At 34.1% G+C, this 23,681-nt stretch overlaps 3 protein-coding genes across 3 annotated transcripts; 1 reads left to right on the top strand and 2 right to left on the bottom strand.

Annotated features, from left to right (window-relative positions):
- The first annotated feature begins 471 nt into the window (after positions 1 to 471).
- LOC118273512 (peptidyl-alpha-hydroxyglycine alpha-amidating lyase 1) lies at positions 472 to 11,856 on the top strand. The gene is made up of 9 exons (XM_035590512.2): positions 472 to 708; positions 783 to 876; positions 1,185 to 1,422; positions 1,723 to 1,851; positions 3,226 to 3,377; positions 4,120 to 4,317; positions 4,940 to 5,224; positions 6,003 to 6,137; positions 9,152 to 11,856. Exons 1-9 carry the CDS (start codon positions 625 to 627, stop codon positions 9,307 to 9,309), a joined length of 1,473 nt encoding a protein of 490 aa, XP_035446405.2. The 5' UTR covers positions 472 to 624; the 3' UTR covers positions 9,310 to 11,856.
- Positions 10,975 to 17,167, bottom strand: LOC118273525 (methyltransferase-like protein 25B). The gene is made up of 7 exons (XM_050698520.1): positions 17,029 to 17,167; positions 16,459 to 16,916; positions 15,739 to 16,153; positions 15,110 to 15,219; positions 14,587 to 14,690; positions 12,305 to 12,388; positions 10,975 to 11,190 (listed from the first exon to the last, which is right to left on the bottom strand). The coding sequence occupies exons 1-7, from the start codon at positions 17,119 to 17,121 to the stop codon at positions 11,114 to 11,116; spliced, it is 1,341 nt and encodes a 446-aa protein (XP_050554477.1). The 5' UTR covers positions 17,122 to 17,167; the 3' UTR covers positions 10,975 to 11,113.
- A 263-nt stretch (positions 17,168 to 17,430) lies between these two features.
- Positions 17,431 to 23,227, bottom strand: LOC118273632 (GPI mannosyltransferase 4). Its single transcript, XM_035590692.2, has 3 exons — positions 22,924 to 23,227; positions 20,201 to 21,140; positions 17,431 to 19,645 (listed from the first exon to the last, which is right to left on the bottom strand). The coding sequence occupies exons 1-3, from the start codon at positions 23,087 to 23,089 to the stop codon at positions 18,796 to 18,798; spliced, it is 1,956 nt and encodes a 651-aa protein (XP_035446585.2). The 5' UTR covers positions 23,090 to 23,227; the 3' UTR covers positions 17,431 to 18,795.
- Between the last annotated feature and the right edge of the window lie 454 nt (positions 23,228 to 23,681).

Below are 23,681 nucleotides of genomic sequence, written 5' to 3'. Positions count from 1 at the left end.
CTACCCTATTATTTGAGTAACCCCAAGTGCGACTTCTGAACTGAAGTTTTCCCGCGGAGTCTGGAATGGTGTCCGCTGTTGTGCAGTGTGCTGCAATATTTATATTAGAGGGAGGCCCCATTTGTATGTTGCATTGCGTTGTCTCGCGTCGTAACGATTGTGTAATGGCCCATTATGAAAAATATATTAAAAAACGACGCAACGGACAAATGGAGCCTCGCTCTTACACTATTTTCTCCTCGAACCATCTGAAGTATTGAAAATACAGAAAAATATCATCCTTTTACATACATATTTCCTTACTTACTAATATTTTGCAGAGGTGAGAGAATATAATTATGTATACCAAAATAGGGAACTTATTTGTAAATATCAACTCAATAGGGAACTAATAGTTTGGTAATATTATAAAAAAGTTATTTAGTAACTTCGCCATACATGCCAATGAGTCGCATCACTAGAGTAGCATACGTCATCAAACAAAATCATATACCGCTGATATCGCGACCGCACGTCAATTTGTGATAAATTGATAAGCTCAGTACTTGTTGATTTTGATAAAATCATTTTGATCAATAGCAAAACAAAACTTACTTCAGTTAGTGCTTTAAGAAAAGGAACAAAATGAAGTCGCTTGCGTTTAGTGTTTTACCAAAGTGCGAAATCTTTGTGTTATTATGTATCATAAATTCAATTTACGGAAGAATGGTAAGAAATAGGCAATATTTTTAAAATATTCGTGATTTGAAGATTAATTAAAAATGATTTTTTATTGTGTTCAGTTTGGTGAAGAGGGATATTATCCAGCCGGTTACTACGACAGCCAGCAAGTTCAATACGAGAAAATAAAAACTGCGCTTACAAAGCTGGAACACAGTATGTATTTACTCATGTGATATTAAAATTAACTACGATAATCAAGTTATTATATTTGACACAATTACTACATAATTAGTTAATCACTGTAAGACCATAGCGAGATTTGGCACGCGAATTGCGAAAAAGCTATCTCGTTCTTTATACACATGGATATTCCCCAAACGCAATAAGTAACTATTTACTTATTTCTTCAACTTAACATAGTAGTGTAAATTGAGCTACGGAAATATTATTATTAAGTATTCCAAACAATTACCTGGTTAACACCAGTAATATAAAATCATAACAATTTTTTTTCTCCCTAGCCCCACAATGGGTGAGTGATTGGCCAGATCCATCTATCAGAATGGGCCAGGTGTCAGGAGTGGCTATAGACAACTCTGGCCAAGTGCTGGTGTTCCACCGGTCCCACAATGTCTGGGATGCAACAACTTTCAACAACAGGGATGTGTATCAGGGTATTGGTGAAGATGCTATACCGGAACCAACAATATTAGTTCTGAATGACACCGGAGAACTTGTTGATATGTGGGGCCAAAATCTGTGAGTAATAAAACTTTTGAATTCAAATATTTTGTTTACCTAATATAGTTTTTAGATAACTGGGCAAACAGGTTCTAATATAACATTTAAAAATCCATGTAGAAATCTTCTTGTTAGTAAATATTATTACACAATATTTGTAACTTCTAGGTATATAAAACTGACTTATTGAAGTTTGTAAATTATACATCAACAAATACTTAAAATTTAAATTAAAAGACATTATTATCTTAGTTTATTTAGCTAACCCAAATATACCTTCTTCATCAATAAGGTTTCTAAATATAGACTTTTGTTTAGGTTCTACATCCCACACGGCATTACAGTCGACAATGAAGGCAATGTGTGGGTGACGGATGTGGCTCTGCATCAAGTCTTCAAGTTCACACCGGATGATAAAGTTAAACCAAACATGACACTCGGAGAGAAGTAAGTTTGTTTGTATTTTTGGTTACTTGCCCATTAACAGAAAGAAAATAGGTATCCTTCAAAATTACTTTTGTTATTTACCAGTTTTTCATGCATTAGATTCTTTAGATACTTTAATGGCATTAATTTTGTTAATGAGACAACAATTTGGTCTGTCTGATCACAGTTTTGATAAAAACCTTGTCAAGATACCAAAAGAACTTCAACATTAACATGTAATGCAATACACTAGACAAGGCTAATGTTTCATAATTTGTATGAAATTAATCAATTTGTTTTGCAATATTTGAATTATTCATCTTAACTTTTTATCCATATAAGTACTTATATTTTTTAATATATTAATATATAAAGCTGAAATTTATTTGTTTGTTTGAACGGGCTAATCCTGCTCCTCCAGAACTACTGGTTCGAATTGAATAATAAAATTATTTTTATGTTGCGTAGTACATTTATCAAGAAAGGCTAAAGGCTACAAAATATCAAGCAGAGATAAATAGTTGAGCAGAGAGTGATACCGCGCTAGTAGCTAGTTCAGATTTAATTTTGAACAACAAACAGTAAGAAGTAATTATACTGTTTCAGCATTGAAATCTATTATTGTAGCTTTTATGTATTACTACACGCGCGGTTTCACCCGCTCTGCTTGGCTCCTATTGGTCATAGCTTGACGTTTGTAGCCTTCCTCGATAAATGCACTATTTAACACAAAAATAATTATTCAAATCGCACCAGTAGTTCTGGAGATTAGCGCGTTCAAACAAACTCTTCAGCTTTATAATATTAGTATATAGATTTCTCTTATTATTTACCTTTAGGCTGAGTACCTACATCACATCACTGTGTCTTGTTATTCTGTCTTTGTTTACAGTTACAGGACCAAATCAAAACAATGCTATTGATTTTATATTGTGTTACGTGATTTACAAAGAAAAGAAACATTTTGTGTTATTAATGGATGTGGAGTTATTTTTGTCAACGATATGTCTGTAATACCTACATTGCTTACACAACTTTGTCGCGCCCACGTTCATTTTGAATGGAGTTATAATGAAAGAAAATAAGTACTACAATGAAATTCTGAGTTCAATACTTGTATCAAACATAGTTGTTAGGTAGGTACTATTAGTTTCCGGAGCTGCGGACTACCTAGCGGGTTTACCGGGGCTCCGGCGCGATAAGCAGGAGTAGGAACGGGTGGATTTTAGTCAGTAAGAGTTTGAGTTTGACTATTAGGTAGGCAAAATCATAGTTTATCTGTGAGTTTAATTATGTTTTCTTGACATCCCAATAGATGAAGTTTGAAACTAAAGTAATTGAGTAACGAAAAGATTTTCAATCCATTAATGCTTTACTTTTGTATTGTACTAACAGGTTTATACCGGGCAATGACGACAAGCATTTCTGCAAGCCGAGTGCGGTCGCCGTTCTAGCCAACGGCGACTTCTTCGTGGCGGATGGCTACTGCAACCACAGGATCCTCAAGTTTTCTCCAGATGGAACCATCATACTACAGTGGGGAATAAGTAAGAATATCTCTATACAAGTCTACACCAATACTTAATTTAGGCTGTATTCAATATTTATCTCTATAGAAGTCTACACTAAAAGTTTATTTAGTCTGTATTCAATATCTTTCAGCTCTGGCTCTCTATATACAAGTCGTAAAATAATAATTACACATACCCAAGGATAGATTTATCTTCAATTTTTGCAATAAAAATTTGTAGTAATAAAATAATAATTATTATAAGTACGTGCACGTAGAGGTGCACATTACCTAAGGCACGTAATGCCGCTACGCAATGTACACCCACTTTTCACCGTTTGTGTTATAAGTCCCATGTAATATGGAGTGAGCCTATTGCCATATACTGGGCACAATTCCAGACTTCGTGCTAACTACTGAGAAATTTCCGAAAAACCGAAAAAAAAAAAACAGTAATACTTTGCCCGACAAGAGAGAGAGCCCGAAACCCCTTATCCGGTAGTCTCACTTGCGACCGTAACCAACGAAGCAGTTCCATATATCAAAGGTGCCTAAATAATCTTAGAAAGTACATATAACTTAGCAAAAGTCATTTTAGTACCTAACCATACCTATTTTAATAAAATATACTATTAATACATATACATATAAATATATTCTATTGCCATTACATTTTGATCCGACAGACAAACAAGGTATATAGTTTTGTCGGACTGTACACTAGTTTATAAGTTTTTTAACATGTACCTCTTTAACAAATAAATAAATAAATATTGTAGGCCACGGTAACTCCCCATTTGCGTTCAACGTGCCTCACGCGCTTACACTAGCAGAGGACCGCGGTTTGGTCTGCGTCGCTGACAGGGAGCGAGGCAGGGTCGCCTGCTTCCGACATGATAATGGAACCTACGAAGGCAGCTTTAGCAGCTGGCTGATGGGGGGGAGACTGTTCAGCGTCGCTTATGCTCCTGTACATGGTAAGTGATTGATAGACATTTTTATTTTATCTTTGAAGACTAGAAAAGGGTTGTGTGACTTATGTGTTTAAAAGACATCTTAAGTCTTTGACTGCCAATAGAAAACTGTTGAAGGCAAATCCTTCGCTAACGTCGGTTACCTGTGACCACCACGGCGTTCAATGTGTTAATTTAAGTTTTTATAATAACTATCGTGAGACATACTAAATTAACTAAAAACAACGGTTTTAGACACGTAAATATATTGAGAAAAGCTCTACTAGTTTCGAGTCACAGAAGGAGTCTTTATTATGAGCAGCGTGCGCAGTCGCTTTGGTTTTTAGTTAATCTAAAATTGAAGTTTGTTCAAATAGAGGGTTCTGTAACAAGAATGATGTTGGGGTATGAAAATTTAAAATCTATTTAGTCCGGCACGGCAGTTAGGTAATGAAAAAATATTAGACACGTATTTTTTTTTATTTTGTCATAGAAGATAACAATACTTAGATAAAACGAATCAAAGTTAAGGAGTGGGAGGAAATACGTCGCAGTAACAAGGGTTTTCTAAACGATTGATATTGAGATTGGGAATAAAGACTATTCCATTTTTCTTCCAAAATTATAACCATAATATCTCCCCTAGGTGGTCGCCTCTACATAGTAAACGGACCAAACAGCTTACCAACGCCGGTGCCGGTTCGAGGCTTCGTGATCGACTTCTCCACCGGTCGCCTCATTCAAACCTTTGCTCCTGACGAGGGTCTGAGAAACCCACACGACGTCGTGGTCTCTGCGGACGGCTCGAAGGTCTACGTAGCAGAATTAAATCCCTTCAGAGTGTACAAGTTCGTGGATGAAGCGTTAAAGAATGAGAGTCGGTTAGAGAAGAATGTGACGTCTTCGCATGTGAAACCTACTGCTACTGTCGGTAAGGAAACGTAAATATTTAGGACTCCTATTTATAATTCTTTAAGCTTATGCTTGCTTTTGTTTTATGCTTTGGTGAGGTTTCTCCGCCGTACTTACAGTCATTTATCTTAATTAAGTTAGGCCATTGTTTATTTGTCAATTATGTGATACAGGTTCACAAAGGTGCTTTATTTTCTTATGTTATTTTATTTTCGTAAACGTCAAATGATTACTGCTTTGAAATAATTTAAAATCTCTAGTGTATCGCTATCTCTTTCACTTGTTACTCTTCATCTCTTTCATTCGGTTTACATTTTTATTATTGTGTACTAACTTTTTATTTTTATACAATGTTTTTATTTTACATATCTAATCTAAGTATAGAATAAAATATGTTTTCACAAATCCCGTCCGGTCTACGAATGATGAAATCGACATGTAATTTTGATCATATTTGCAATCAATCGAAATGTATATTATTTGTAGAGATATATTGATGATCAAATATATTGATGACCAAAAATGTTTTCTGAACATTAGATGGAATAGTAAAAAATATAAACACGTATTTTTTTCTAATAGCGACACAAATCAAGTTGTATTTTAATAGGTCACATCCTCACTTCCTTGGAAATTATTATTATGTCTGAAGAACATGGTCGACGCACAGTCTAAATTAATAATCCATAGACTTTAGATTAAATCGTTTATTATTTTCTATAATTTAGTTGTTTTTGGATCGGATGGGATTTGTATCATGCAATATGGTAACTAATAAGCTCGGCGTGGGTGCGCAGAGGTAGTGGGCAGCGTGGGGGCGGGCGGGGGCGCGTGGGAGTGGTGGAGCGGCGCGCTCGGGGGCGCGGGGGGCGCCGCCGCCGCCGCGCTGCTCGCACTCGCCGCGCTCGCACTGCTGCGCGCCAGGAACACCGGTAAGGGATACGAGGCCGAGCCACTCGTGCACTAGACACACGCCACACGCCACACGACACACGACACATCTACATACATCATACGGCACTACTTTCCCTACACACGACAAGTACCTATACGTACCTATTTATGTATATATGTACGTATATATGTATCTTTCTCGTTGTGTTTTCCTAATGAGATATTCCGTTCTCACTCACTAGATGGAGTCATAAGTCATATTCGACAAATTAAAAAAAAACTTTTAGTACCAACGGCTGGCCACTGGCAATAGTTTATACATACTAGTGATCTTAGTGGCAATTTCATTGGTTTTGGGATGGGCACTGAACGTTATTAACGAGATTCAGCTTAACATGGATCGACTGCCATTGGCTGTCTTTCTTGGCCCCATGAAGATGGTTTCAAATTCTTGGATTCTAAGATTTGGGGTATTTGACTATACATATATATGAGGTATATAAAGAGACAAAAAATATTATCTGCTTAATTTATATTTAGTACACTTTAGAACGACCGAATAAATGGTAATAATATACCTAATATGAGTCACAAAAGTTATATGTAATGCAAATATAATAATAATAATCCTTGTAATCAAACGAAAATGAACTTTATTACAAGGAGCTAAAGTAATCGTTACAATAATAAAAGCCTATTTTTATTATTCTCTTGAAATATATCAAATAAATAATATAGCTTTAATTCTTATTATACATATAAGTAATAATTACTTAATTTATTTATCAATGTCATTATATATTATACACTACATTCCTTGTATAGGTACCTACGTCCTTATGTATAAACTGTATACAATATACACACACTATATACCGTCCACATAATCCATACTTATGTCAAATATCAGTTTTAAACATTTTATTGTATTTGACAAAATAGGTACTTACTAGCTACTTCCGCGCGGTTTCACCCGCTCTGCCTGGTTCCTATTGGTCATAGCGTGATGTTTTATAGCCTATAGCTTTCCTCGATAAATGCACTATCTAACACAAAAAGAATTATTAACATTGGACCAGTAGTTCCGGAGATTAGCGCGTTCAAACAAACAAACAAACAATCAAACAAACTCTTCAGCTTTATAATATTAGTATAGATTACAGTTGCTACAGACTATAAAACAAAAACACACACACACAAAAAGCTTTTCTTTTTTTAAATTAATATCTGATCTACATATTTTTTCTAGTTTTTTTTTTATGTAAAAAAGACAGTATTTTATAACGTTATACGAATAAACCTATGCATGTATTTTACAACGGATGAATGAATAATTTTTAATATTTACAAAATATTTTAACAAGATACTTAATTGTATGCATTTATATTCACAATTTTTATTAATGAAGAATTTTCTAGATACAAGACAAAAATGTTATTTCGCTGTTTGAATATTGGAGTTTTGGAAGATTCTCCATTAATGAAATTGAAATACAGATTAAATATATTAGATATTTTACAATTTTTATTGTCTGTGATTGACGCAAGTAAAAGGGGCTTAAGCATAATATTTTTAAGTATATAGTTTTAATTATTAAAACCTAAATGGTTATACATTTATGAATGTTTTAATTTTTCAAAGATCTGTTGTTTAACAAATAATTTATGTATTTATAAGCTAAAAGTAGATGTATATGCTGTTTTTAAAGGGGTTGTAAACCTATTAAATAGCTATTTGTCCATGGCACAATTAATTCAATTTTTTACTATAGCATCAGACAAATGTATGGAAAGTAATTATCTTATAGTTATAATATGTAGAACATATTTATGTGTATAGACAGATTTCTTTTATATCTCTCTTTACAAGTCGTATCACAAACGAAATCTATCCTTGGTCAAATTTAAAAAACGGTCAGACCTTTCATGAAATTATTATGATCTTAATTTGAATGTGTATTAAGTTCCTATTTATTTACTTAAGTAACTTTGTCTAATGCTATATTTATATGAATCTTTTATTCAAAATGTGTTGTTTCTCCGTAGCTCGAATATAATTGAGATCGTTGTTTTTTTTTTTTTTGTATTTTTGTTTTGTATAAAAGTTTATCTCCCACAGGTTATCTGTAATGTAGTATCATTGGTGTAAAATAGTTCCTGGAAAGTTGCATGTTTACAATCATAAAAAAAAATAAAAAAATTAAATCACGTATAAATTTTATTCTAAACTATTTTGCATCAGTATATCACGTCATTTGGGATTTTTGTAGAAGCTTATGACCGCTAACGAAATATTAGGTAAATAATAAATAAAATAGATATCACACCTATTAAGTTAAATGTATGTATTTATTAATTTTGTTGACGGTAGTAAGCAGTACGATGTTATGTGTTTCGCCTCGGTAAACGGTAAAATGAAGTTAGAATATGTAAACGAAGATACATAGCTACATATTTGTTTAAATGTTTGCAATTTATGCAATTTTACGCTGACTATTCCCAATTACATAACGTTAGATTAAAGTCATTTTGCTGTGCCGGGGCGCGAGGCACAATACATAAATAATTCGATACACTAGTCCGTTTGTCACATTATTCCATTCTGTTATTTCTTTTTACACAAAACCACTTTAATTTATTATTTGCGCTTTCAAATATTGTGATTGTGAACAGTTGTGATGTGCAGTAACATAGTTGTATAAATATATTTATTGGAAGCAGCTTTTTGTATTTTTATTTACGCACCAAGCATGCCACACACCTTTTTAGTTCGCCTTTTGATCTCATTCACTGGTTTTAAGCACAAATATTGTCCTGATAACATAAATTTAGGAAATCATTCTTAGATTGATATTTCACAATACTTAGTGATAAAATTTAAATTTTTAATCATAATTCATTGCTAAAGAAATGCATTAGAAAATAAATAACTATCACATAAACTAAACTTTAAAGAAATTTGAATTTATAAATGATTTCTTTGTAATGTATAAAATTTTGGCGAAAAGATAGTTAAGTATAAACTGAGTAAAGTCAGCCAGTGGTTGCGTAGGTCGGAAAGGTGTGACGCGTCGTCGCTGGGAGTATGGGCACGGTGAGTTCAAGTTGCGACGCCTGCTGGAGCGGCGGCGGTTCACGCGGGTACACTCCGACGACTCGGACGAGGAGCCCGCGCCAATGTTGCCGCAAACATTGCCCGCCAACGCATGATGCCCATACCAACACGCCAACCAATGCCACATGTGAACCCAGCTCGTATATTGGACCCAATGTTTGTGGACGTCTAAATACCTGCCGATATGTTTTTCAATTATTTACCCTATCGTTTTTTGTGCCAAGGTAAATCCATTCATATATGTGCAATCTGTACAGTTGCATGAAATGTGCAGCAAGTAATTGCTATGTAAATATAATCAAACCTAATTCATGCTTCTATGTGAAGGACATGGACTTTAATACTTTTAAAGGATTTCGACGTGCACAAACATGTAAATTAGATAAAATAGCTCTTCAAAGAGTGACCTAAAATGTCTATAAATTATTCGTCATCGCCAAATAAGGTGTAAGTAGATAGGTAAGTATTTGTACAGATTCTGATATTCGTCTTGCAAAGCAAAATTAACTTTATGCTAACGACTGTAGGATGCGTTTTGTATCGAGTGTTAAAAATGAAAAGAACAGCTAATTTTGTAATTCTTGCACAGTAATCGTTTGATATCACCCTTGATCGTTCGAGTACCTAACTAATCGTAAATTAATTAATGTGAAAACGCACCGTCGTACAATTATCACTAGAATAAATAATGAGCTTCGAGTGATTGAATCATAGTTATGTATATACAATTACAGATATACTATCTATATATATAGGTATGTCCTTAGGAATATGTACATGAACACTAGTAGTAGGCTGTGAGGGGTTCTTGCACTCTCCCTAAAAAGGATTTATTTTTTCAAGCTTCAAACGCGGAGATGGCTCATATTACAACAGGTAATGTGTAAGGAGAAGGGAAGGGGGGACGATAAAAAGCAGGGGAGGGGGATTTTATGTATGATTTAGGACTTCTAGATTATGAGATTTACGCCCGAATACTCAAACGCTACTCAATTTTAAGTTGTACTTAAATATCGTGCTATCTCTGTCATTTTATAAAAAATTGATAGTGACAGAACAACATTTGAAAGCGTCTAAAAATTGAGTAGCGTTTGAGTATTCGGGCATGAGACACATTACAAGTGGAACAGGAAGAATATAGTTCTATTCAGTTCTCAACTTTGTGGAAAAGGGATACAAGTGCTGTCATTGGCTCTTTGCAGCCCACTACTGGCACCCATGGTATTGTATAACAGTGTATAATTATGTATGTATTGAAATATTGAACGTGTGCAAAGTATTGTCGCTTGACAGCCCTGGATTCATTTGATAGGAAAGTGAATCAAGTTTTTAAATACAAATTAATTATTAAACTTCAACTGGCAAAGCGCCTTCATAGTTATTGCGAGTTACAAATCACACATAGGTACGGTAAAACGGGGTGAATAGAATTCAAAGGGTGTGACACAAGAGTGGGGTGAAGAGATGTTAGAACATTTTCGCAACATTTATTCTCCCCTCTTCCGTGTCTATTCACCCCTCGAATTCTATTCACCCCGCTTTTACGGTAATGGAATATTTGAAATTAATAACTGTAAAACTGTTTTAATTAAATAAAGTGTGCTAATATTCCTTGATGTCCAGGGTTAAATGATTCGATATTGCATTAAGGATTAGTTTAAGAAGAATATAATTATAAGTGTAAGTGAATAAATAGAAAAGTGCCGTAAAATTACTTAGGTACGTAAAAGTGCTATTCAGTTTCAATTAAAATACAAATAGTTATCTGTACTGATATATTTGTCATAAATAAAAAATACAAAACATTCTTTCTTACAAGCATTAAATTCGAGAAACATTATATTTTGGAAAAATACACCTTATATTTTACACGCTTGAGTTTAAAATGTCTTGTTAATATTATCTTTTCGCTATTATAATATGATTTCTAGGTGATAGCTTCGGATCGAACACGGGTCTTATTTCGCAAGATAGACCTGAAACAATAAATACAATGATTTATAAAATGTACACATAATAAAATGAAAATGGTTACATATTCTTTTAGTTTAGAAATTTCATTTAGACCAAAGTTCAATGTGAAATATAATTTGTCTGTCGGTCTGACTGCCTTGTTGATCAAGTGGACACAAATACGACAAAAGGGATCTCGGGTTTGATTCGAAATAATAATTGAGATTATCCAATATTTTCTACTTTTAGATTTCTACTAAGAGAATTTGTTTTCAGATTACTTAATATAGGCTAGCTGTAAAAATAATTATAAAATATTTCGTGCCTAACTTGCATTTACTGTTAAATAATTTAGTAAAGTGTCAAATATTCACTGGCAACCAGCTCAGCAGTGAATATTTGCTTTAGGTATATTGCAAGTTATTTATTGAGTTATATATAAAGCAAAAACCACCTTCCTACTAAAATCTTAAGTACCAATATTCCTTGCACATCTTGTACAAATACTACTTAGATTAAAAAGTGCCAAATTATAGCTTAGATATTAAGTTTAGATCGAATAGTCGCTTTCGTTGAGTCGTGTTGTAATTTAATAATGTGTGTACATACAAAATGTATGATGTGTAAAGTAATTCAGTGTCAAAATAAGTGTATTTTTGTCTCCACAATTAAATTATGTAGTTAAGTGATGATGTGGTTTTATTTCTACACCATGTTATTGTCACACATTTTATCCCCTAAGATGCAGTGTACCCTGCGCACCAAGAAGCAGAGGCGCACATCACGGCCCGTAATGCCGTACAATGTACACCCCATAGGCGTAGCCAGGTTTTAGTTTCGGGAGGGGTTCAAGAAAGTCGACCCATGAAATGTGTGACCAAAAAAAAAAAACAAACTTTATATGTAATACATATGTAATAAACAGATTCATACCTAGTCATATATAGAGACCTTGCCAAACAGGGGATGTACTATGGTAACTAGAAAAATAACGCTCTGTAATGGTTAGGTACGCATTTTTCGGGGAGGATACAAAAATGGATAGGCTCTATTGGGTTGCAGATTGCAGTCAGTAGGTAACTAAAGATATTGATATGGATGAAAGAACTCTCTATTAAAAAAAATACATGAACAAACCTCGTTCAAGTACAAAAAGTACTCTATCCAGCAACACCACGGTTTCTACAAGCGGTGCCAAAGCTAACCGCAGCGTGTAGACCATGGATAAAAGAAAGAGACTGGATTGGCCTTGTGGGCGGGCCACGCGTGCCGAGGGTGCGAGCCGGCGTACTGCGCGCTGTCATAACGCTCAAATGTCCATACTTACCGGCTAGCAATCGCTGTCATGTTTTGACAGCGTACGTATCTCCGCAAAAATATTATATTATGCCGTCTTGCGCTATTATAACGTGTCGGAAAAGAAACCAGATGTGTAGCATAGCACGAGAAGGAATTTCTTTTCACCGGTAAGTCCAAAAACATAAAAATACGTGTGATATTTGTAATTATAACATTAGTATTATGAAATTTATAGACAAAAACGATATAATCGCAAGCAGACTAATAGTAATACATTGCTTGCGATAGATGAGTACAATCTTGCACTACGTGAGCAATCGCGCAATGTATGACGTCCATTGCGAGAGTCCCGAGTACCGAAACAAAAGCTCATTTCCACAAAATCTATGACATCGATAGTGTTGGGCAAATTTGTAATCAATGTCGATTGTTACTATGATACAGTCTATTATAATCAATAGCACACTTTATAATTTAAATAATAAGTATTATTTATTACGACTAATTAGTAATATAGATTTTGAGTGAGTTTTATGTTTTTATTTTTTTATAGAATGTGACATATGATTTATTTTAATATTATGTTTTAGGTTTCCAACAGATCCAGGTGTAACAAAATTGTGGATTGACACAACTGGTAGAATTAATTTTTTTTTTGTGATCAAGTTCCACCACACAGATTAGAAACTGCGTATATTTTTATCTCCACCATATTTATACAGACATTGGTCTTAAAAACTAAGCTTATATAATAATTAATAGTATAATAAATTATGTAGCAAGTTACACGACCAGGTTTAAAACAATTGAAATGACAAGTGGTGGGATTCAGGAACCCAAACTAGGAAAACCTGTACTATGGGCTCCTGGATTCCTACTAAATGTAGCATATTTCGTTCGCAACATTTCGATGTTGATAATTACATAATAACAAAGTCAGGGAAAAGAAACTTAAAATTAGGCGTTTATCCGCACAATATCGCAATGTGTAATTCAGTAAGTAAACTGATTTTATTTTAGAAAAATTTAAATTAGTCTCTTTAAATCAGTTTTTTTGTCTAAAAATGGCGATATTTAAAATATCATCTTTCGTAAATTTAAAAAATGAAATAATATAACCATGTTATTTCAATGTGTTCTGTACTTTATACAGATTATTGTAAATGTGAGAGCCCTGTAATTAGCTAAAATTGAATTAGACTAGTAGAATGCATTTGTGTCAGCTTAGAGTTGTCATGCTCACTCAAAGGTCTCATTGGCGGTGGCACGGGCGTTGGATCGTTCGATTCCCTGCAACATGGTTGAGTTGGACGGTGCTGGTGTACGTGTCATGTTGGTGAACGAGCGCTGTCAACTGGGACTGGTCAGCTCCAGACTGTATTAATTTTGTTGTTCTTAAGGTTTTTTTGTATCGCTTTGACTGAATATTAGTTTTACATTGTTCTCACATAGTTCAAGCAATCGATGCAAAGAAAAGCAATGTTATCAAGAATTGTATTGTGAATCTAATTGAAAAAGATCGAACGAACAGATCTTCGATCTTCTCCATAGGAATCTACACTTTGGAACGAGCATTTGCTCGTTCCAAAGTTTTTGTCGGTCAGCCCTCTAGTGAAGCTAAATAGCTTCTAGTGAAGCTAATATTTGCTTTGACGTTCAAAAGTGCCTATGATGTATTTATTTTTTACTGATTTTTAACTTATTAAGTAATAAAATTGGTTTTAAAATTCAGTTATGTATTTTTTATTTATTTTACTTTTATTACTTGGTTTCTATTTCGCATGAATACAATTTCACAATATTCAACAATACTTGTAAAACAAAAACAAGATTACTTAAATTTTATCGATATCAACAATCGACCTTTGTCTCGCCCTAGCATACATGAGTTTTTATGCGTGTTAGAGTGTACGTCAAATGCAGTCATTGCGTTTGTGTGACAACCAATAGCAAATTCGAGATTTAAATGTGTGTTATTTATTTGTGGGGGTAATCCGCTCAGACATTGGTCTCTTGCTTGTAGTGAAATTAAAGGGTGGGAGAAACGGCGACACGCGTTCTGATACAAATCAGGAACTATTTCATTTCTACTCTCTTTATATGTTCTGTGGTGTAGACCACCACCACACGTCGCCACTGCGCCAGGTCCGCTTGGCCGCGGGACCAGGCCGCTGGACACGATGGAAGGGAGATGTTGAGGCGCTCTGTAGCTTGGGAGCAGTACCTGGACAATACAAGTAATTAATGAAGCCCTAAAAATATATTTTTATATTTTAAAGATGCTGATAAGAGATAGTGTGTGCAGAGTTCTTGTTTCTAGTATGTAGAATAGAATTATTAATTAACTAGCTTCTGCCAGCGGCTTCACCCGCGTTTCTGTGAGATAATAATTATCCTATCAGCCAAGTCAGCTTATACCCTGTCTTTTTACGAAAATGTGGACGTAAAATATTACAATAATTTATCTCCCGTTTAGAATCCTACGAAAGTTTATAAACTTTCTAGTAAATTGATAAACTTACGGATCTTGTTATTTTCCGGTGACATATATACAGTATTTATATGACTTCATACTAGTTATTTTGTATTATTTTTAGATAATATTGGAAAGTTCTGCATACTATTAAGAATTCTTTAACTCACTGTTCAAAAGACATGGTGTTTGAATGTTTAATGCTCCTCACTGGTGCGTGGCGGAGTTTCGGGTCATGTTCCACCAGCATCCTTTCTAGAGCAGCCCTGTAGGCGTGTATCTGTAACAACAATGTTTTTTAATTAGAAAATCAATATGTATGCAATTACGAAATCAGAAATAATATGTATGTAGTAGTATGAACTATTGAATAGCGTATGGAGTTTCTTGGTCGTTCTTTTGGAGTTTCTTGCTCGTTCTTCTCCATTCGAAGCCACACTTTGGAACAAGCACCTGGCTTCGCTGACAGACAGACTGATGGACAATTCAATTTGACGTTTTAAAAGTGTCTAATTTAGGATTAATTGAAACCAAAGCTTTGACTTTTGATTTTTTTTTGTGTCCTGAGAAACAACTGGCAAAAAGTGAGTTCTTCTTAGATCTCTGCCTTCCTTTTGAATAGATAGAAATCAATATAATATAAAATCTACTGAATTGAATCATACTTTTGGGTTAGATAGTCCATTTATTGAAGAAGGCTATAAAACATCATGGTACAATAGGAGCCAAACAGAGCGGGTGAAACCCTGTGCCAGTTCATTCTATAACATTACATACAAATAAAATAAAATAATATTACCTTCAAATCTTCATAATTGCCTTTGCAAAGCCTCTCACAGTACACCTCAATCGCATGGCAAGCTATTTCTCTACTGGTAAACGAGAGATGACTGTCCAACCTCTTTACAAAGTCACTCATTGGATACCCTCGGTTGACACCATCGCAGGTCAGCTTCATAAAACAACATCCCACTACACATATAAACTTTATGTTTTCACATTCAACAAACTGCTTCAATAGTAAAGGACCCAAGTCTCCACATGGATGTAAACCTATTAATCCATAGTTTGCCATGTAATCTGGTAAACAGAGCTCCGTCAGCTGTTTGTGACTTGACAATGTCATATTGATGTGTAGAGGGTGCTTTAGTCTGCTTACAGAGTCGCTTGATAAATGCTTCTTGGCTGTATACTCTAATTCCAAGTCAAGTTTTCTGGAAAATTATTATTGTTGTTATAAATAAACAGAGAATGCAAATCGCGCAAGATTGGGGCTCAAGTGAGATCTCACAAGATGGGTTTTATAATCGATTGAGATTGGTTTTATAATATAGAGACTGAGATTGAATTGCCTATACATGGGGTATTATTTTAAATTCGTTTTTAATTTGCACACAGCTGAATCTAGAAATTAACAAATAATTTAAATTCTTCTTTTATTGTACCTATATTAGACAGGAATTAGATTTAAATTTCTTAAAGATAAGTTAAGTCACTCATACATACCAAGAGTACAGACCTAGCCTCCTCAGTGAGTTGTGTCTGGCACTCGATCCCAGCTGCGTGCATATCATCTCTGTAAGCTAAGACTCGCACCAAGTGTCCCAAACCAGAACCAAAGTCTATCACAGAGTTACAACCAGTCTGTACAGCAGTATCTACTACTACACCAGCCATCAGACTAATCTCATGTCTCTTCTTCAATTTCACATGCTTTAAAAACAGAATTTTTAACCTCGGATGATGCTTGCAAGTATCCAAGTCCACAGACCCTGTTTCATTCAATTTTATATCCTGTCTCTCTCGTGGAATAGTAAGGGCTTCAATCGACTTTATTAGAGCCAAAAATGATAATGGCAGCAACGTGTTAGATGGTCTGTTTGATAGAATGTCGCCTAAAAGTTGTGGGTCCATATGTTCGAAAGTATTTCGCCACGTACTTGGCAATTTGTTCCAATGGTCGTCGACAAAGAAGTCCTATAATATAAGACATATTTGAACATGACTTCTTCAGTGAGAACTTGAATATTAATTTAAATAAATTAATAAAAATATTATGTTTATCGAGTAATCGAGGATAGGTACTCACCAACACATACAAGTCTAAAAGCCAATCATACATTCTTATAACTTTAAGTGACATTTCAAGACAAGATTTCACGTCTTTTTTATTGGGAGACATTATGAATAAGAAAACTTATCTGACTGCACGTTTTCAAGGTTTGTTTTGATTTTAATGTCAATGTCAAATTTATCAAATGTCATGAGTGACATAATACTAGTGATGCCCCATTGACAGTAAGCTTTAGTCGATTGTCAAAACAATGTTATCAAATCGATTGATTCATTTACTCTCTACAGGCTTTGGGTTCATCATACATGTAAAAAAAAAATAGATGCAGGGATCCTCAATCTGATTATCGAAGGGTATTTAAATGCAGAACCATCTGCATAGTGTGATTATTGTTTAAACACAAATAAAACTACAATCTAATAAATGATTCTTTATTTCCAATAATTACAGACTAGATATACCTTACATTTAAATAGCAAAAAGCATTACGAGTTTACGATAATGTAAAGTCCACTAGATTTTTAAGATAAATACTGGGAAAGTAAAAATTCGTACAATTAAAATCTATTCGATATCGAATTCTATATTTGGTACATAGGTACTTGATTAGTTATTTCCTACTATTGATAGTATAAAAAATGCTACACATTGAATTGAATACAATATTTTAATACGTATAATATTTACCTAATTTCTAACTGGTGGTCAGTTTGAAAATTACTGAATAGGTATGTAAAGGATTCATTACGTTGTAACTTGTAGAAGAACGTATTTGTTCCGCTTTCAATCTGTTTAGTTATACTTTATTGCACAGAAAATTATAAATGGCACAGTTTTTAATTTACACTTCGCCTTTGTCTCATTATGATTAAAAAAGAAATGTATCGGTGATTAGCAATATTTTACGTCCTGTTAAAAAGTCCGTAAGTTTCAAAAGTACAACAGACTTATAACACCCTCAAAGTCATTTTTACTTTTCAGTCAAAAGTTCATAATATACAAATGCTAATTTATTAACAAATCACGAAATAAAATAAAAGTATAAAAATATTCAATTTTAATAACAATTATAATCAATTAATTTAAAATTAATTAATAAGAAGCTTTATAGAACTAATGTATGTCGTCAAAAATTAAAAATGTTACCCGTAGGTGATACACATAATGATGTAAATTAATATACATATCTAGTACATAAAAATAAAATATGTATTGTATACGAAAATGCCTTCTGGCAAATTGAGATTATACAAATTAAAATAACAGACATACAGAGATTAAATGAGATTCAAAATTTCATGGCAACCAATTTGTTTGTAAAGCAATAACATTCACTTGCTACTAAAAAGATAAAGTCAATTTTTGTTAAACACGGACTCGCCTACCGCCTACCTATGCGCTCTTACAACGACACAAGTCTTTAACTTGAGTCTTCCAACTCAAAACAATATAAGTCGCACTATAAATTGTTAAACAATTATAGAAAAACATCACTGGGATAAATAGTAGCATTATTAAAGCTGCCTTCCTTTTCTGCCTAAAAACTTAACAAACTTATTGATAATGTATAACAAAGACGTCGTATATTTTTCCTGCGGTCAAAGCTACGCACATTAAAATATACTAAATATCAGATCAGATTTTGAACAGAATCAGATCTTATCTGCGACAATAAACTTAAATTGAGCAAATTGTAATAAAAAAAATCACAATGAAATTAGGCGGCCTGTTTAAAACGTAACTTAGTGGAAATGTAAACTGACTTAAATACATTAAATATTATCAATAAAGTTTTGTAGCAATCACCCTAACCTGATAATTTTTAAGACAGTACATTGATAAATAACACGCAAGTCTTTCTGCAAGAATCATTTTATGAGGTGGAACGCTAGAATTTCTGGCACAATATTCATGCTTTATCCCCGGAAACGTAGGGAGTGCTTCCGAAGTAAAGTGCGGGAAGTAAGAACCTACCTGGTCTAACTTGAAGTAATTGTATTTGGCTGCAGTCCTCTTGACTTCAATATCCAGAGAACATGGAGTGACAATGTAGAACTTGTATTTCTTTTTGTGTTCTGCCTTTAGCCTTTCCGCGTTAGTCAGCATGGTGTCCACCTTATCAAATAATGCATCTACAGGTATGGATCCGTACTTGTGTATAAACGTGGTGGGCGACAATCGGTACTTGTGTCCTGTCTTCTTGTCCTTGTACACTTTGGTGGTGCTCTCCAATTGGAGCAAATATGTCGGTATGCTGTAACTGTGCGTCGTTACAATGTAGGTATGCTGCCCGTAGTTACTGGCTTTCTTAATATCATGATGAATGCTTTTGGCTAACGGATATATGCCTCCCTGGTGAATTAAACCGAAAAATATAGCAAGCAAAATATTAATTAAATACCAAACGTATCGGAAAATGAATTTCCACTTTCTAGTAAATCTTCCCTCGATTTCGTTAGAATAGAGATAGTTGCCGAACAGGTAAATCAGAGGTACCACCACTGGGACGATGAAACGAGCTTCTTGATGTGGAAAATAAGAAAGCACTGCAATAGGTATGACTAGAGAAAACATCATTAGGCCAGTGATACTTTGGATTCTTGGCAATTTGCTGTACTGGCCGCGAACAAATCTGGAACAATAACAAGTAAGTCAGTCTTCATCTGCAGTATGAACATACCTACTTTTGGCAACTAGATACGTACTATCACACAGGTATACAATAGTATCATAAAATTAACCACCAAAAGCTAATGTGTTATTGACAGCTTTTGCTTTATTTATGACTACCGATAAACATTATTTATGTCCACACATTTATCGATAATTAATGTTAAGTGTTCCTATTTATCTAAGGTACAACGATTTACCACCCATCATGTTAGTAATTTACCATGTACTAGTTACCGCCGCAAATGTAATATTTGAATGTAAAAAAACAAATGTCAAGCTCGACCCGCATGTACGTACAGTAAATTATCTAAATTAGCAACGCAGAGTCACTGCTACTGATTGTGGGTAATAGGCGGCAGCAAACACGGACCTTATATTTATAGTACGGTTTAGAACTGATGAGAAGATAAAAGATAAACTATTTAAATACCTGCATGAGAAATATTGGGTCCTCATAGAGCGTGAAGATGAGAAGAATAATACCTATACACTTCGTAAGTAAGGAACTACTCACCTGTACGCATTGACCGATAGCATGATAATAGCGAGTACTCCGAGCACGTTGAACAGCAGCGGGACGTTGACGACTACGTGCAGCCAGCGCGGGTGAAGGCCGTGCTTCTTCAGGTTCCCGGTGTCCGAGTTGTACCGAAGGAAGTTAAGCGGCGTCACCACCCAGTTGTCCCACGATATCTGTAGCGACTCTACGTCCGCCATCGTTATGTACCCATAGTATCCGGAGTCCACCAGGATAAGCAACAACGCAGAAGGTATGCCACACATTATAAACGTAAATATCCTAAAGTGGAAATCTTTGAACCCCACCACTGTGGAACCCAATCCCCGATGCAGCCAAAAGAATATAGGAGCAAACGCAAAACATACGAATGTAGGACGATTGAAAATACCAACGACCACGATTGTGGCCAAAATGATCACATTGTTCAATGAATGCTGCGGTAAATGCGTCGACAGTTTAAAAATCTTCACTTTTTCGACAGTTGTAGCAGCTTTTTCATACTTTTCTTTTAAAAATTCATTATGATAGATGACTTTATCAGACTTCTGCATGGTTTCTGCGACTATGAGGAGCAGCATCGAAAAGAGTATCGTTTCAAACGTGTTTGAAAAACTTCTACAACAGTAGACAAAGACCACGTAAGAGCTGGCGAATATAGTAAGTCTGTGTCTGAAATTTTGTCCGTATAAGACGCAAATTCTGTACAAACAGAAGTCATTTATAAGGGATAAGAAACATATGAAAAGTCGCGGTATCACCAACAAATAGTATGGTGTTTTCAGATCGATTCCAACATAGTGTTTAAAGTAGGGGTTGAAGAATTGGATGAAGTGAAGTGGCGGACCGAGTATCATTTTAGGTACGAATATATTTCTGATTGGAAATTTTGGGTCGAATTCCCATGTTTTTGATACGTCGATTGAGAAGATATCGCCTGAAACAAAAATAAATGTTTAAAAACGTGTGCAAAGCGGAAGTTTATACAAAAAGCACAAGTTAAAAATCGGCATTTGGTCATATCATAAAGGGAATAAAACTGAGCGACCAGGCAATCTCTTAATTTATCCCTGCGGCCAAACCTATCGCGCCATGTTTTGCAGCAGTTATACTTCGAGACGAGGTATTACACTCTAATACAATTTCATGATTTATTATGATATTCTAAAAATATATTTTTTGTTTTCTTAGTTGTATGATATTAATGTCATGTTGGTACATTTATAATACTGATAAGCATGCCATTTATATTATTTGAATGCTTATCATAACATATGTACTTTACATGTATGTATAATTAAGCTCATTGTATAAGTCATGAAGCAAATACAAAGAGATGTAATAACTGATTTTCCCTTTAACATAATTCGTGACACTTTACGAGGAGTCTGGGACGTTACAAACCACTACATTTTCCACCTAGCAGTCTAATACTGTACTACTAAAATGATGCCACTTGTTCACATTTTAATAGGCTATTTTCTGAGTGCTTATATTCTATCTACACCTTTTTACTTATAATGTTATTAGGTAGGGCCGATATCTTTTGTCACAGTGCACAATCACTTTTGGCATCTCTTCTTTGTAGTTGCTTCATTCTGTTAGTATCTAAATGTCATTGATATGACTAGAAAGAGTTAGAAAAAACTATCTTGTGTAAATTGGGTTTCAAAAAAGCTCAGTATTAGATTCACAATAAACTCAGTCACTCTTTTATAATAATTTATAATAGAAAATTAAGAAAGAACATCAATAATAAATTAATTAAACTTTGTAGTTGGAATAAGAGTACCGAACATGGTCCTAAAAACAGAGATATTATGTTTATTTATATTTGACAAAAGAACAAGAATATTGAAAAATGTTCACCATGTGCATATTAAAATTAAGTCAATCCTCATTTTTATATTTTTTAGAAATTAATAAAATAATAAGTTTCTGATCATTCAATTACAGTTACAAGTTCAGCATCTATATTATACTACCTATCACTAGAAAGTTATAATTTTGAAATATTCACAGCAGCGGTTTTCATAAATGACCCAAATTCCAGTATATTTCTGGTGTATGTTGAAATATCCCACCCGTGTTACATTGTGGCTATGAATAGTGCAGCTGGGATGATTTAACTAAATGCCTAACTTTAAACCTCACAGATTGCTTATTGTTATTACATACTGCACCTGTAGATTGTTATTGTAATAATATTATTTTATGAACAAGTAGAACTAAAGTATCAACATTCACAATAATATTTATTTATTATAGTAATTATTTTACAATAGTATTATATTTTAAATGGTATTTAGAAAATATTGAGGAATTTGTGGATGTGTAATTTTTTTAAACTATTATATTTCAGGTTTATAAAGACAATATTATTATATTGTTTTTGTAAAGTAACTAATTGTAGCATATTTCCATATGGTGTGTGCGTGTGCAGTATTTATAAATAAATAAAATAAGTATAATAAAGACATTTAATAATTTAAGTATCAAAAACACCATCTGATATTTAATAAAATAATATTATATCAATAAATTGTAATTGTTTATTTAAAACGCAAATAAAAGGGGACGGTGTCTCCTACAGTCGCGCGCAGTAGCGTACACTATAGAACATATCCACTATTAAATTATAATACAAAATCATGTATTAAACAAGGACAAAATTAAATTAAAACATGGGTTTATACATTGCAACTGTGAAATAAACTAACCTGCGATCACTTCAACATTTTGAAAAAACTCGTCTGGGTGTATGTAGCCGCGCTGCGGAAGTATGGTGAACAGAAATCGGAGTAACACCAAAATCCAATAACGACGTGGTAATTTGGCTGTTTCCTTAAATGAAATGGCCTTTAGTATTTCAGTATCGACAAACATCTTGATTCCACACCGAATGGGTGTGTTAGATATATACTTTTAGTTATTTTGCTAATTTATCGTCAATGCAAAAATACATTTTAAGACGAACAAAATAGCCGACACCCGACCTCCAACGATTTTCCCCGGTTTCTGATTGACAGTTATGATTTGACAGCTCCTTTGTTTGCAATAGTGATGTTCACACAGTTAAATAAATCGACTAACTGGGTTTAAATTAGAATTGCTGGCATTCATAAAATCTTTTGAGTAGTCTGGAAGTTCTTAGATAGATTTATTTTGGAAAACTAAGTGCATGAGTACATGCAATATATTAATCATATCCTGGTGACCGGACGGAGACAACATGCCTTACACTTTTTTACGCACTGGGTCAATTCTAGAGTCCGTGCATATATTGTGAAATTTTCGAATATATTTATACTACCCGGAAATCGAAGCTGATGGTAGATGATTGGAAAGAAGTGTTTCATTCAGCAGGTTAAAGGCAAGATGAGATAGACTTAAAGTGGCTTTTTTTACCCGAGATGTGTTATGTAGCTGTGTTGCGAGGATATAATAGCTAAGCTGTGAAGGTATTTGACCATTTCCA

Source organism: Spodoptera frugiperda, chromosome 15 (assembly GCF_023101765.2).
Source record: "Spodoptera frugiperda isolate SF20-4 chromosome 15, AGI-APGP_CSIRO_Sfru_2.0, whole genome shotgun sequence".
In the NCBI taxonomy this organism is placed as follows: domain Eukaryota; kingdom Metazoa; phylum Arthropoda; class Insecta; order Lepidoptera; family Noctuidae; genus Spodoptera; species Spodoptera frugiperda.
Note: the sequence above shows the minus strand (reverse complement) of the source record. Positions and strands in the feature narration are given on the sequence as shown.

Coding starts and splice junctions, on each gene's coding strand:
- LOC118273512 (XM_035590512.2), top strand. CDS start 625: ATGAAGTCGCTTGCGTTTAGTGTTTTACCAAAGTGCGAAATCTTTGTG. Junction 4,318..4,939: donor CGCTTATGCTCCTGTACATG/GTAAGTGATTGA, acceptor TATCTCCCCTAG/GTGGTCGCCTCTACATAGTA. Junction 5,225..6,002: donor GAAACCTACTGCTACTGTCG/GTAAGGAAACGT, acceptor GTGGGTGCGCAG/AGGTAGTGGGCAGCGTGGGG.
- LOC118273632 (XM_035590692.2), bottom strand. CDS start 23,089: ATGTTTGTCGATACTGAAATACTAAAGGCCATTTCATTTAAGGAAACA. Junction 21,141..22,923: donor AAATGTTGAAGTGATCGCAG/GTTAGTTTATTT, acceptor TTTTTGTTTCAG/GCGATATCTTCTCAATCGAC. Junction 19,646..20,200: donor CTATCGGTCAATGCGTACAG/GTGAGTAGTTCC, acceptor TTATTGTTCCAG/ATTTGTTCGCGGCCAGTACA.
- LOC118273525 (XM_050698520.1), bottom strand. CDS start 17,121: ATGTCTCCCAATAAAAAAGACGTGAAATCTTGTCTTGAAATGTCACTT. Junction 16,154..16,458: donor CAACTCACTGAGGAGGCTAG/GTCTGTACTCTT, acceptor ATAATTTTCCAG/AAAACTTGACTTGGAATTAG. Junction 11,191..12,304: donor ACTTTTTGTACTTGAACGAG/GTTTGTTCATGT, acceptor TTATTGTTTCAG/GTCTATCTTGCGAAATAAGA.